General features: G+C 45.8%; 1 protein-coding gene across 3 annotated transcripts in view; it reads left to right on the top strand.

Moving 5' to 3' along the window:
- PPP4R3B (protein phosphatase 4 regulatory subunit 3B) overlaps nt 1-15,321 on the top strand; it is an 820,721-nt gene that overhangs the window by 432,424 nt on the left and 372,976 nt on the right. For 2 of the 3 annotated variants that reach the window (XM_069608058.1, XM_069608060.1), the window contains exons 8-9: nt 1,365-1,514; nt 1,775-1,871. In XM_069608058.1, the coding sequence (XP_069464159.1) occupies nt 1,365-1,514; nt 1,775-1,871 (247 nt within the window). The remainder of the gene's footprint in view (nt 1-1,364; nt 1,515-1,774; nt 1,872-15,321) is intronic. The other variant, XM_069608059.1, reaches the window with a different exon arrangement.

A 15,321-nucleotide genomic window follows, 5' to 3' on the forward strand; every position in this document is an offset into this window, starting at 1 on the left:
TGCACTTTTCAGACCTACCCTGTCTGCTCCCTTAAACCTAGCACTTGCAAATTGCTGTCTGCACTACCACTGTTTGTTGCCTTTATTATTTCTGTTTCTCCTCTGCTTCGCACTTTACACTTCTCCCTCCTTCCATGCACTTTCCCTTCCCCCTCTCCCATGCACTTGTGCGTTCTCAATGTCACCGGGCCTAGTAAGATCGCTCTTTTGTTCTCCCCTGTTCCCCCTCCCTTGCCTTGTCGCACTCAAACACTTTTGTACGAGCGCGAAAGAAATAAAATATCAATATCAAAGATAGTATTACTAATATGCACAGTCGACGTCCCTTTTCGAGTTTCGAAAATAAATTATGTAATATCGCGCGAATACCGCTAGATGTATGCCATGTCTCCTGACTTTAGTGGCTCTTAGGGCATTTATTTTTAACCTATGAGCATTCTTAAGTATTTGGTTTACCTGTGTGTACCCTGTTTGTAGTTTATATTCGAGGTTGTGAGAAATACTGACTGTTCATGTGTTTCCATTGCAAGTCCTAAACATCACTGTACACTTTTTTTTTTTTTTACTGATGTCTAGGGAATCCCCTTTTCTCCCCACCTCTTGGCATTATAATTTTGGAGCTTGCTAACAGGGGTAAACTTTACATTTACTTTTAGGAGTTAGAAAGGATTGACTGAAATCTTTCTTACTGTTACTTTCAGTTTAGGACAAAATGCATATGTGTAATTATTGGACATTTTAGGGTCTTGTGTAACTGTGAAAGTATATATTTTTCAGTGTACCTATATTGTGTATTATCTTGGGTTGCCTATTGGCACGAACTGTAGTTGCACACCAGCCTCTCCCCTTACCCCCTTGTTTTTTGAGTGTAGCATGACTGCTCTACCACAGCTACTCAGATTGGTTGATCATTTTGTTGGAACCGTGTATTACCCCTGGGGAAGATGGTTTCACAAATCCTAAAAACCATAGCCCTATTTCTGCATTTAATTTGCCACTTTTCGTATTCTGGTCTCTTATTTATGGAATGTTCCTAGCATTGGTATAGCTTATGCAATTGTATGTCACAGTGCATGCCTGGGTTTCTTAGGTTATGTGTTCCCTATGGGAGTTGGAGTCCCATCCTGGTGTCTTAGGGAATGGTGAACATGGAGATAAGTATGTTGCCTTTCCTTACCAAAGGGTAACCTCTTAGTCTCTGATGCACCTTGCCATGCAAGAACTAGATTTTTGAATCTCGATTGTAAACTTATTTTTGCAAATTTATTCACTTGACCTGCATTTGCTCAAGTTTATGTTGTGCAAATAATTGCAATATTTATATTTTACATTAGTAAGTGTATTATGTTTTGCCGCTTTTGTAGGACATTCTACTCATCAATGTAGTAATTGAACAGATGATCTGTGATGCTGATCCAGAACTTGGTGGAGCCGTACAGTTAATGGGACTTTTGCGTACTTTGATTGATCCTGAGAACATGTTAGCCACAGCTAATGTAAGAAAATGCAAATGGGTAAAGAATCTTTAATGTCTTACATTGAACATTTATGGAGTGCACTACATCCTGTTGAAGTCAATGTTTTTAAAAGAACTTTATGATCACACCTGAAAATTTAACTATAGTTTGGTTTACTGATTTCCTAAGCAAAGGGATATAGTAAGCCATGCAAATTAACTTGCATCCGTCAGGTTTTTTCTAAGTATAATCTTCATATATCTGATTCAATGCTTAAATTGACACCATTTACATTTTTTGCTTCTGTTGCTTTGCAGAAAACTGAAAAAAGTGAGTTTCTGAACTTCTTCTACAATCACTGCATGCATGTTCTCACTGCACCGCTTTTGGCAAATACATCTGAAGTCGAAAAAGGTAACTGGAGGCATTTTCATTTACTTTTGCTCTTTACTTTATTTAATTCTTGGCACTTTCAAAGTCAATTACTAACAACTGCAACTTTTTTGTTTTATTGGTGATTTTTAGGTTAAAATACTCTGTGGTGGAGTAGTAAATATGAATGTCATCAGAGCATCATGGTGCTTTTTTGTTGATTACAATTTGATGGATTTTTCTTTACGTTCTCATAGTAGACATTTTTCAGTACCACCTGAAGAGGTGCACTACATTAATAACTAATGCTTGATCGCTTTTCTTAACAAATGCTTGCTTGAAAAGACATGCTTGAAAGTGGACTCTTGCTTCTTAAGCCCTCTTTCGGAGCCCTTTGTAATATATTAAGGAAAAAGCAATATTTTACAATTAGCATAAACTACTTTTAAATTGTAGGTCATGTGGTTAATTACCAACAACAGTTTAGGCACTCTGACTGGAAGTTCAGATTGCTTGGTGCAGTACAATCGAAGTACTCTTTTAAAAGTAAACCGTAATGGTTGTTGGAAGATTAGGACCAATTGGATGCAGTTTAAATTGTTAACACTATGCCACTGTTTTCCGGACACTGCTGAATAGCTTTTGACTTTGAGGGTAGCCTGGGAATCGAAACTTGGAAAAAGTGGTTGTGATGATTTAAAAACACTTGTAAAGTTATCCTTACCACAAGTCAGTGTCTTGGGTGGGAGGACTTTAAATTACTTTGGTCTGCTATATATTAGTTCGTTTAATTTAATGGTTCACTGTAATGTAGATGGCTAGTTTTAGTTGTGGTTCTGTGTATCATTCACATTTTGCAAATCTCTTGACAAGAATTATGGGTAGTTTTGTCATTGTTTTTGTTTCACGTCATTTTTATTGGTACTTTCACACATCTTAACATAACAGCAAATAGCGAAGTCATGCAACACCAATATTAATCAACCCCCGTCCCTCACCCCACACGGTGCTCAGGTCAGGTGCCCAAAAGCATATTCATACTGTCAGAGCTAAAACATGTTGGCATATTTAAATTTGCCAAGTAGTCCTCATTGTTCATAATCCTAGCACAGATGCATATGGTTGTGTACATTGATGCCCCATGACCTAGCCCATGTCGGTCATGATGCCCCATGACCTAGCCCATGTCGGTCATTCTTCGGGGTGGCAGGTATTCCTAATAATTCAGCGGTCCGAAAGCTCAAAGTCTTGAAGGGCATGTGGTTTCTCTAGTATTTGTCTTTACATGATGTAAAACTTGGCCCCATCTAGTGAAAGACCGGCACAACATCCCTTTTTACCCTATGGTATAGGATATTGGGTTGTCCTTGCGGTGCCCAATTTCATGGGTGCCTTTCAGACCCCCAATTATTGCCCTAGGATGATATTATCACCCTTCATTTATTTTAAAGGGTAGTTTGGTGTTGGGTATGTTGTTCTAAAGTCTAACTGGTGTGGGACTTCATAAGACTTGTCTCTTACACCCAACTCTTAATAGAGGGCTGTACTACACAAGTAGATAGTGGCTGAGCAGCCAGGCTTAAGCACTTATAAGTATCACCTTTGCAAAATTGAGGGAGGAGGGGGAAGAAAATGGTTATACAGCACAAAGCTAGCAACTGTACATAACAAGTACACTCTCCCAGGTGGACATAGGCAGTTAGGTTCCTAGCAATAAGTGTTGCAAATTAAAACCTATGGAGGAACCAGCATTGCCGGATCAGAAGATGGACTTTTAGGAAACCAGTAGTTAATAGTTGATGAAGAAAATACAGGAGCTCAGTACAAGCCTACCTGAAAGTACACAGGCTGCAAGGCCTGCACAGAGAAGGTCAACTCTTACTTGAAGAAAACAGCACTTCACAAGCCAGGAAGCACCGAAAATGGCACAAGGTAATTACACCCCAATCCCCACAGTACCTTAAAGATGAAGAAGAAATTGTAGCTGGCTTCCTTCTAGGTGCAACATTGCAGACCCTGGTTCCTGCTCCTTGGTCGTGGTGACGAAAGGGGGACCTCGGGCGGGCTTCTGCAGCAGCACTCTGTAGAAGGGGTCGGCAGTAAAGGATTCCACTCACTTCCGCGACTCTTTGTGGTTTTGGTGCCTTTTTCTTACCGCCAAGAAGAAACTAATATTGACTTCTCAATCTTGAACTCTGGTAGGGGACATTTGGTGAAGAATTCCTGCCTCTGGAGGTCCACACAGATGCTTGCAAAGTTTCAGTGTGGCACGATCTTGGGGCGATGATGTGGTGATGCACTAGATAATGGTCCAGGTACTCCGGCTATTGGTGTCCTGCAGCCCGGTAAAGGCGCAGGACATTGGGAGATGTCCCAAAATGAAGGTCTTAAGGCTTGTTGGTCCCACCAGCTTAAGGGAGGAAGTCCTCTTTGGTGGGTCCTCCCTATCAATTTGAAAATGGGGTCAGCACAGCTCTAGGGTTTCACCAGTGCTTCTGCTTTCCTGGAAGGTGCTGCTGGCATCTCCTCTTGTCTGCATCAGATTCCTTGTTCCAGTGGTCGACTGTGGTCCCAAAATCCTTGCCTTTTGTGCTGGAACCCATTCATTCACACTCGTAGAGCGGTCAATCGGTTGTTGGCTGTCCTCCAGGACAGTCAGCCGTCCAGTTAGAACGGATTTCAGCCAGGTAACCTACAAAGGACAGTGAAGTTTTGGACTCCTCCCTCACTTCCTGCCTTCCATTACACACAGGAGCCTGGATCTACACTAAAGGATCGAAGAAAATCCCTGAAGGAAATGACAATCAAAGAATTGCGAAAAAATAAGACAGGCCATTTTGAGAAAAGGTTCACCCCTGGGTGCTGAACTGCAGCTGAGAAATCAGCCTGCTAGTAACCTGCACAAAAGGTAGTAAAAAGTAACCATTGTCACCAGCCATTCAAGTTAGTCAGTTGTAACAAAAGGAGTTACAATGTAACCCCCATAGCCCCACCCCCAGTACCCAACATAGGGTGGTCACAAAAGAAGTTATGTAAGATAACTTTAATCTTACTCTTCTTGGGAACTGTAGTTCTGTTAGGGAGAATTCTCAGAAATGTGCTAATTCCCTCTACCTTGGAGACCCCCAGCAACTTTGCTGGATTTTGAGGACTTGATTTGTTTTAACCTGGAGAGAGTGAGACCCTTTTTCCCCACTCTCTCATATTTTAATGTGATTTCTGAGCTTTGTTTCTCTTTTGGATATGGAGTCTGACAAACTCCATAGGCGGCATCTTTTACATTGTCACACAGCACTTTCAGTGCAGTGGCACAGGGAAGTCTTTCAGCTTTCCCAAGGTTTAAATATCTTCGCTGGGATAAACTACTGTTTCCCAGAGCAGTAAAGTGAAATTGACTTATATTAGTAACTTTCTAGACCCAGCACACACTATCTTACAATAGGGTGCTGGAGGGGTTACCGAATATCCCCTTTGTCTAGCTTCTCATCTAACAATTTTGTTAGCCTTTCTTCACTGAATGGCTGGTGGCAACGGTTTCGTTTTAACTACCGTGGCATGCATTTACAGCAGGCTGTGTTCGCAGCTGCAGTAAAGCACCCAAGGGTGCCATTTTTGTCAAAATGGGCCCACTCTTTTTTTCCCCATTTCTTTGTGGAAAGGTCATTCCTTTTTTTAAATGTGTTTATTTTTTAAACGTTATTTTTGATTTTCAATAAACATACAAATGCAGTAAAGCAAAAAAAACAAAGCCCAAAACCAAAGGAACGAGCTGCGTACCAGTTGGTCCATTTACCCCCACTGATGCTATCGTAAACCAGAATGTATAGGTGGATAAACACAAAGAGGCCGGTTGTCCATTACGCCACGCAGGCCAGGTGGGTCGATTTAAGAGCAGAAAGTTAGTGACTTAAAGCGGGAGAAGAGGTACCAGGTGCTGAGGAGATTAAGTAGTTCACGTAGGGGCCCCAAATGTCAGGAGGTCTCACATGGAGTGGCAGAGTTTTGATGTACATGGTCTCGGTGTCCTGGCAGTAGGCTACATCTTTCAACCACATTTGGGAGCTTGGGGGTTGGCTCCTCCCCCAGGTCATTGCCACTCTTATTTTAGCTCCAACCAAGAGAAGGCCCACCAATTTTCGTGCTTCAATGGAAACCCCGCTGGTGAGTCCAAGTAGTGCTATCATGGGGTCTTGTTCAATAGTTTCTCCTACGATTGCAGTTATCTTTTCCCATACCTCCCCCAGAACTCGTTCACCGCTGGGCAGTCCCACGCCAGGTGCATGAAATGAGCGTCTTGTGCTCCACAGCGGCCAAATGACCCCGGGATCTCAGCTCATTGTTTGTGGAGTTTGGTCGAAGTATGGTAGGTCTGGTTCACATAGTTAAATTGTATTTGTTTGAATCATGAGTTTAGTGCCACCTTTTGAGTTTAAGGATCTATGCCTACTCCTCATCAGCAATACTTTTCCCGAGGGACCTTTCCCATCTGAGTTTTTCGCGGATGTCGAGCTCACGAGTGTCATTGAGGAGGTTTTTATATAGCCACGGTAACAGCTTACCTTCGCCCTGGGCCTGTATTGCGCCGTGAGGCAATTGCCATGTCTGCGGTTGGGCAGGAAAGGTGGGGAAGAGCATTTGAATAGTCTGACGGAGCCTAAAATAAATGAATGTCTCTAGTGCAGTGGAAGCGCCCCGTTCTCTAGCCTGCTGAAGTGTCATGAAGACCCCCTCTACGAACATGTTGCCCAGATTGTTAATTTGCAGCTTGCTGGCCCAGTGAAGATAGACACGTTCACTAGTGAGGGGGACCCCGGGGATGAATTTTGTGGGTATGAGCGGGGAATACCGGACGTCAACCTTGTGTTTCGTCGCTATTTTTTTCCATATTGTGGATGTAGAGTGGACTATGTTTAAGGATTTGGGTGAAGCCTGTATCTTGCCGATGATGGCAGCGCGTAACATGTAGAGGGACATTAGGGCCCGTTCGACCTGGGCATGGGGTCTTATAAACTGTGTGGTTTACCAATGGCTTAGGAACTGCGCTTGGGCTGCCCAAAAATAGCGTTTGAGATCGGGGAGGGCCATGCCCCCCTTTGCAACTGGTTGAATTAATGTTGTAAAGGCTACCCTCGCTGGCTTGCTGACCCAGATCCGTTCGAGAATCATGCTCCGTAACGAGAGCAGCAATTTCTGGGGAGTATAATAGGGAGATTCGCAAACAAATAGGAGTTTAGGGAGAATTACCATCTTGACGATAGATACACAGCCCCATTTTGTAAGTGGGAGATACTTCCATTTGGAAATGTCTTGTAGTGTTTCCACTGTTTTCCCGTAGTTATCTTGTAGGAGGGTGTTGTGGCCTCTCGACACTTGGATACCGAGGTATCGGACCCATGACCGTTCTCATTTAAGCCCATAATCTGTGAATATCACGGTGGCATCGGTTAAGGGAAATACTATTGATTTCGTGTTATTGATTTTTAGGCCTGAGAGTTGTTCCCCAAAGCGGATCACTTCCCGCATCAACGGGTTCAGATTTGTGGACAGGTCTTGTATAAAAAGGGCCACATCGTCTGCATAGCGCCAGAATCAGTTTGTGCGGACCAAGCTTTAGGCCCCTGTGCAGGTGTCGGGCGCATAGACTGGCTGCTAGGGGTTCCATTGCCAGCGCAAATAAAAAGGCTGAAAGGGGGCACCCCTGTCTGGTTCCCCTTCACAGCGTTATACTCGCTGATTTTGTCTTCCCCATGAGTATATGTGATATCGGTTTTGCATACAGGAGTGTGACCAGTTTCAAAAAGTGGTTCCCTAGTCCCATTCTCCCCAAAACCGTGAAAAGGTAAGGTCATTCTACCGAATCAAGAGCTTTCTCAGCATCGAGAAGGACCGCCACTGCCTGGACTGCCGGGTCCATGGCCTCGATAGCGCCGAAAAGGCGTTGTATGCCAAAGGTCATATTGCGACCAGGAATAAAGCCTGCCTGGTCTGCTATCACCAGTGCGGGCATTAGAGGGAGTAGTCTTGCGGCTAGAATTTTGGCCAGGGTTTCATTGTCTAGGTTAATTAAGAATATCGGTCAATATGAACTATGTTCTTCGGGGGGGTTTACCTTTTTTGTGTACAAGGATTATGTTTGCTTCCCTAAGTGTTGTGGGAAGGCACCCCCGCTCACCTGCTTCTTTGTACACCTGTAGTAGAAGAGGTGCTAGGAGTGTGACAAACGCCTTGTAAAATTCTCCAGTTAGGCCGTCTGGCCCAGGAGCTTTGGAGCTAGGGAGCGACCTGACGGCCTCTGTGACCGCATCTAGCGAGATGGGGGCGTTTAGTGGTTCTCGCAATGTTTGATTCGTCCAAAAGAGTTCTATCTGATCTAGGCAATGAAGGAGGGGATCTGGTCTGTTGTCGGATTTAGAGTTGTATAGGTCTTGGTAGAAAGCTTGGAAGGACTCTACCATGTCTTCCGTGAAGACCATGGTGCCGTTGAGTTCCCTGATACATTTTTTCTGGGGGGGGGGGGTCTCCTATCTGCTGCCAGAAGTCTAGCCAACATGGCGCCCGGCTTTTGGCCCTCCCCATACTGGCATATTCTGTGCCCCAGAGCAAGAAACTTAGCTTCCCTTTCTGCGCAAGCTTTGAAGTTGTCGAGTTCTCTTTTAAGGGAAGCAAGGGTGTGGTTGTCCTTTTGTGTGCTGTAAGCTTGTTCGAGGTCTTTCAGGCGTGTTTCACAGGCTGCCAATTCTGATCTAATTGTCTTCAGTATCCCATGTTCCTTAGCCAAGCAGACCCCCCTACCCCCCCCCCCCCCCTTACAAAGCACTTGAGAGTTTCCCAGTGTCTCTGCGGATTCAACGGAATCACGATTTATGTCCAGAAAAGGATACTATAGTATTTTGGCGTGCAGTTCTTGGGCGAACGCCTGGTCTTGTAGAGATCCCTGTTTGAACCTCCATGGGGGGCCTGCCGCCTCTTTTCCCGCCTGTGGTGCCCTCAAGAACCACCGGAGAGTGATCTGAAAGCGTTCATGGAAGTATCTGGCAATTTCGGTCTTCGGAGTTGCAGCTGATGCTCATCCGAGATGCTATTTCTGGGATGTCCATATGCTCGGCAGGGATTGGAATTGGGATTTGATTAGCAGGAGCTAAAAGCAGCTCATGGGTATCTGGCATCACCCAGTAAGCAAGAGCTAACTCTGGAAACCAGGAGCTATTTACCATGCTGCAAATTGAACTCCCTCGTGAGACGCAAACTAACTTTTTGCCAATAAACCATAATGGGCGATATTTAAAACGTCTTCTGGATGTGTCCTAGTGGTCATTTATGCACATTCTTAAATGCACAGGGTTTGTCATATGGATATACTTATATGGCACTAGTTGGCATATAGTCAAATGTGGCTCCTGGTAAATTTTGGTTTCAAGCCCACCAGGCTCTCCTGGGCTAGAACTATATAATTTTGAATCCTGCTCTGGATTGCAATGCTTGTTTTAGGGGACTGCAGAGGAGAATTATTTAAGAGTAGTCCTGAGGACTACATCTGAACGGAGTAAGCTACCTCAGTCTTTGGTTTGTAGGTTCAGTGAAGGGATAGAGCCCCAAGGGGCAGCACAAGTCCTTGAAGCTTACCAGGTGGGAAGGAGGAACTAAGGCACATAGCAGGTGTTGAAAATCCAGTTCAGCAGAGTTGTGCCGGGTGATCTGCAGTAAAAGGGTTCTTGCTCCTTGCACAGCCAGGAGCTTCATGCAGAGTTCCTTTGGGCAGGTCAGGTGGTCCAGTTACTATTGGATCATAAGAAAGGTGCACAGCAGTGTTCCTTATTGGTAACTCGAGAGACAGACGTTCGCCGTCTTATTTTGCTGAGTGCATGAGATGCTGGTACACAGCCTTATTCCACTTTGAGCAGCAGGCCTTTCAGGTATGTAGGTGTGTTACAGCTTCAGGACTTAAGAGGGCTTTAGAAGCCCGATCTCTCTCTCCCCATGCTACATTCAAACTTTTTGTTGGCCAGGCAATGGCTGACCAACTTGGATGTCCCTAGCCCTCATGTGATTTCATACATCAATCCACGTTTCCAAACAGTCACATGCCAGTTGGAACTGGGTCTGGCTGCTACAATCCGCAGGCCAGGAAAATGTGCATCCTGTAGCCATATATGGCTACTTCCCACTAAACACAAAGGAGCAAGATATTTGTCATGTGATCTCTCAGGACTTTGAAAACAAGCATCCCTCAATTTTTGCAACTGGGGTAGTGGGTCAGTCAGAGGTGTGAGTGTCCCTCCTGCTTTTTGGCCTTTCTCCTGCTTTTTCTTTTTCTCTTCCTTTGTTTCTATCTTTTGTTTTCCCGTTCCCCCCCCCCCTTCATTTCCAGCCCCCTAGACCGTTTCTCACTCCTGTTCCACCCTCCGCTGACCGATTGGCTCCTGGAAGCCTTGGCTTCCCCAGTCTAGTGCACAGAGCGACTTTTAGATCTGCCTAGGGCTCGTGGAAATGCGTCATGCTGCAGCCGCTCCGTCACAGCTGAGTGCCCTTCCGTCTCTGTGTGCGCTCACCCCACTCATTAGCGGCCTCCTTGTTCTCCCCAGAATCCCCCTCCCAGCCTGCCCCGAACCATGATTTGCCACTGACTCCCTCTTGATACATCCACTCAGGGCAGCCTCTGCCTGGGCAGTCCTCGGCAGAGGGCCCCAAGGCAAAAGGCAGCTCCACACTGCCTATGTTCGCCTGTGAAGCCAGCCGCCGTCAACCAGCAGCGACTGACAAGTTAAGTGTGGTCTGGGTGAGGAATATAGCAATTACTGTATTCGAGCAAAGACCTACCACTCTTATTACCTTAAGTACACCCATTTTACTTGCCCAATACATTTGTTTTTCAAACGCTGCTATATGTCAAAGCAAGTTGTCTCTCATGACACTTGAACTGCCGAATTGTTTCAAATCAAGCTGTTTGTTCATGGACTGCTGTGTTTGAAGCCTAGGTCACTGCATTTACTGTGAGTCCCGTGTTTGGGCGTTTCTCCCATGAGAAGGACCGGGGAGTAAGCTGGACCGAAGTGGAGTGCTGGGACGAAGAGAGCCTTCTGAATGGGAGGGGGATTTGGTTATACCCTTCCTTGTAGAGGGTCAAACTAAAAGCGGGGGAGAAAGATGGGCCCGACTTAATTGTACCACTGACAGCCTGGGGAAAAAAAATGGGTAGGGGCGTCCTGATCTTGGAACAGATAGACCGCAGGGAGCGCACCCCCGTGTAGGCGATTGTTGTGGTCGATGTGGGCAGCACTTGGTCTGCACTCTACTGCACACAACATAGGAGTGTAGTACACCAGAATGCATGACAGGGGAGGGGCCACGGGCCACAGTCAATCAAAACAGTGAGGGTAGGCTAGGGTATCGCCACTAACCAAACCTACTAAAAAAACTCCCCTTTCGAAGGGATTGTGTCCTCCGACGTATTACTTATCTTTGATGTTACCCATTCCAGTTTGCTGGCCTCAGAATTTTTTTCAGTAGAGGCCGCTGCGTGTCGACGTCCCTCGAGTCGGTGTCCCTCGACAGCCTCCGTATTGGCGCCGACATCATCGTGCGTATAGACGCGCGCAGCGCCCGTTGCTCAGTTCCGTTTTACTGCACTTCGTGGGCCTCGGAAACGTAACGCTCAGTTCCTTTCTTCTGGAAAAACCTTGTTATTCTTCGACGATTACCTTAATACGATGGCTTCTTCATCCAAACTATCAACTACACGTTCCAGTTTCAAAAAATGTCGTGACTGTGGGAAGAAAATGTCGTTAACGGATCCTCACAGGATCTGTTTGTGGTGCCTGGGATCAGAGCATGACTGTTCGGAATGCAAGGACTGTATGTCCATGACGGCGAAAGCCGTGAAGGGAGCGTAGGGAGAAGTTAGAAAGAGGTAAGGTCTTTCAAACTTCAACTCCCTCAGAAAGTTTCTTCGACTGAGTCAAGACATTCGTCTCCTCGTCGACAAAAGAAACATTCCCGTTCAAGATCTCGAAGCGGTTCTCATCGTTCTTTGAGATCAAAACACTCTAAGAGGCGTCATAGATCATCTCCTTCCTCTACCTCCCCAGAAAGGGCCACCTGCCCCACGAAACACAGCTCTCCAGCTAAGTGGGAAAAATCAAAATGCTGCGAGTTGTTGAACCCGGCGAGAGAAACTACTCGTGCATCATGAACCCTTGAGTAAAAGCCGTAAGACAGCGTCATCGCCGCCGTCAAAGGTTTCTTCAACTCAAAAATCTGCGTCATTGACGCCTGTGTCGAAGGATCCTTCGACGCATCAATCGGTTGCATCGATGCCGTCTTCGACGCTACTGTCGACTCTGATAAAAGACAAACCTACAACTGTCACTACGTCACAGACAGAGGTGTCGAAAGATTCGACCATGACGTCGAGGATGCAATCAACAATATTGACGCCGCCGAGTAGGATTCCGATCCGCTCTAGTGCATCGAGGTCCCTTCAAACGTTCTCAATGTCTTTTTCAGTATTGTTGAAGCCTTTGACTTCCACGTCGACAACCTCGACGACTTCTTAGACAGTCACAACCAATTTGGGTCCTTCTGCTCTAGAAATGGGTTTTAAAGGTCTGACTACTTTAGAGCCTTGTCCTCTATATATGAGGAAGGGGAGGATTCCGACCGTGAGAGACCCTTTGGTTTACAAAGGACTACAATACCCATGCCAGAGGAATTAATCTCTGAGGAGAACAGGTTAAAAGACCTTCAGGACTCTCTACATGAGGCAAGTGGTTTAGATACTTCTCCAGAAGTAAAGTTTGCTAAACCAGACCCTGGAGAGCATGCTGAGACCCCTTGTAGGATTCTGATGGCCAGAATAATTGAATTCATGGGGTGGTCTACACCTACACCTTCTTTTCAGCATGATGACCTTACTGATATTTTAGATAAAGGTCCACAGGAAGATCCTGTTCCTTTTTCATACTGCTCTGCAAAGAAACATTTCTGCAAATTGGAGAAACTCCTGAAGTTAACCCTGCAGTACATTAAAAACTTTCTGCTAAATACAGGGTATCTGCTTCAGATCCTGAATATCTGAGCAAGCATCCAACTCCAGAGATTTTAATTGTACAAGCAGCAACTTCATCAAACAGTAGGTCGGCATACCCTACTATGCCACAGGACAGGGATGATAAAAGATTTAATGCCATGTCAAAAAAAGTCTTTTCAGCATGTAGCATGGCGCTTAAGTCTATCAACGCCACTTGTACGCTAGCAAGATTCAGCTACACACTTTGGAAGTGTGCTTCATCTGCGGCTGACTGTCTCCCAGAAGGAGAAGAAAGGGAAGCATTCTTAAACATCATCAGGATGGAAAGGATGTAATGTGCGAACAGGCATTGATTCTGCTGACAGCATCAGCAGGGCCATGGCGGCAGATTTGCGTGATTGCGGAAGTCTGGTTTTGCTCCAGATGTACAAGCCAGACTTCTGAACATGCCCTTTGACGGCACTTCTTTATTTGGTAAGAAGGCTGATGACAGCCTGGAGAGATTACAAACATCCAAGGCAGCAGCGACATCTCTTTGGGCTGCAATCCGGCAGACTCCAAATCGCCCCTCAGGAGCTTCCTGGAGAGGTAGGTCCTTTAGCTTTTACTCCGCATTTGGAAAAGGCAGAGGACAGCCAGCTCAAAGGGGCCAGAAACGATTCACCCGTGGTGGACTGGGGAAAAGGTACAAAAGCTGCAGCAGCAGGTGCCACTTTACCCTCGGCATTTGTGTCAGCCACTTCTAAACCTCTCTGAGGTCTCCCCTCACAAGACACCAGTAGGGGGCAGGTTAACTCAACATCTGGCAGAATGGCAGGCTATTACGTCAGATGCTTGGGCATTGAAGACAGTTGCCCAAGTTTACTGCCTGCCCTTCCTACACACCCCTCAAGAGTCACCCACCGGGGAACAACTCTTTGAAGTTTCCAGACCCGCTCCTCTTGCAGGAGATTGTAGACCTGCTAGAGAAGGGTGCCATAGAACCGGTACCCCTAGCGGAGAGGAACAAGGGTTGGTATTCCCCCTACTTCCTAGTACCAAAGAAGGACGGAGGACTGAGACCCATCTTGGACTTGCGAGAATTGAACAAATTCCTCAGGAAAGGCAAGTTCAAGATGGTAACCCTTTCTCAGATCCTTCAGGCCCTCCAGCTTCAGGACTGGTTTGTATCTCTGGACCTTCAGGATGCTTATTTCCATGTGCCAATCCATCTCAAACACAGGAAATACCTGAGGTTCGCAATTGGCAACTCTCACTATCAATTTCGAGTTCTGCCATTTGGGCTGACCTCCGCCCCAAGGGTCTTTACCAAGCTAAGGTCGGTAGTGGCTGCAAGTCTAAGGAGGGAAGGGATCCACGACTACCTCTACCTGGACGATTGGTTGATCAGAGCAGTATCTTCGGAACATGGTGGTCAGTCAAAAGGCCGAAAAAATATCGAATTACAAAAATCTTGGAAAAAAAATCTCGGGAAAAAAATATCGAATTATTTATTTGTGATTTTGGGGTCAGGTAAGTAAAAAAAAAAAAGGGGAAAATAAAAAATTTAAAAAAAAGAAAAAAGGGGGGGGGGTTGAGGGGGGGAACCCCCCCATTTCGAATAAAAAACGTCATAAAAAAAAATTCGACTTTTTTTTTCTGCCTTTTTTTTCCGACATTTTCTAAATTCGGTATTATGACCATTAACCCTTCGGAACAAGCTCGGATCCAGCTAGATTATGCCTGCCACTTCCTTCACAAGCTGGGCTTCTCCCTCAATTTAAAGAAGTCACAGATGATACCATCACAGAGACTCCAGTTCATTGGAGCCTCTGTGATAGACTGGTCCTAGACACTTCCCTGGGAAAAGCCTCGCCACCAGAGGTGAGGGTTCAAGATATTCTACAGATGGTCACCAAGTTTCAAAATGCCCAACGTCTACCAGCCTTCGACTGGTTGCGAGGCCTCATGGCATCCTGCATCTTCCTAGTGCCAGAGGCTCGCCTGAGAATGAGATCCCTCCAGTGGGCACTAAGAACCCAATGGTCGCAATTCTCAGGAAGAATGTCAGATCTCCAAGTCCCGGACAGAGTAGCTTGAGACCTTCAGTGGTGGGCCTGTTGGGAGAACAACTTGAAAGGAGAACAGTTTTGGCAACCATGGCCGGAGGTGACAGTAGTCACGGATGCCTCACTCGCGGGGTGGGGAGCCGATGCCAACGACTTGACCATCAGCGGTCGTTGGTCTTATTTGTAGTCCAAACTACATATCAACCTGTTGGAGCTGAGATCAATCAGACTAGCGCTGAAAGCTTTTCTGCCATCAGTACAGGGAAAGAATGTCCTGATAACGGTCAACACAGTGGCCATGCACTACCTCAACAAAAGAGGAGGCGTAGGGTCACTGCCACTGTGCAAAGAGGCAATGTAGCTCTGGTTTTGGGCAATTCAAGAAGGAATCTCTCTATCGGCAGTTCACCTAGCCGGA

The sequence above is a fragment of the Ambystoma mexicanum genome, chromosome 4q (genome assembly GCF_040938575.1).
Source record: "Ambystoma mexicanum isolate Mex_15411 chromosome 4q, UKY_AmexF1_1, whole genome shotgun sequence".
Taxonomy (NCBI): domain Eukaryota; kingdom Metazoa; phylum Chordata; class Amphibia; order Caudata; family Ambystomatidae; genus Ambystoma; species Ambystoma mexicanum.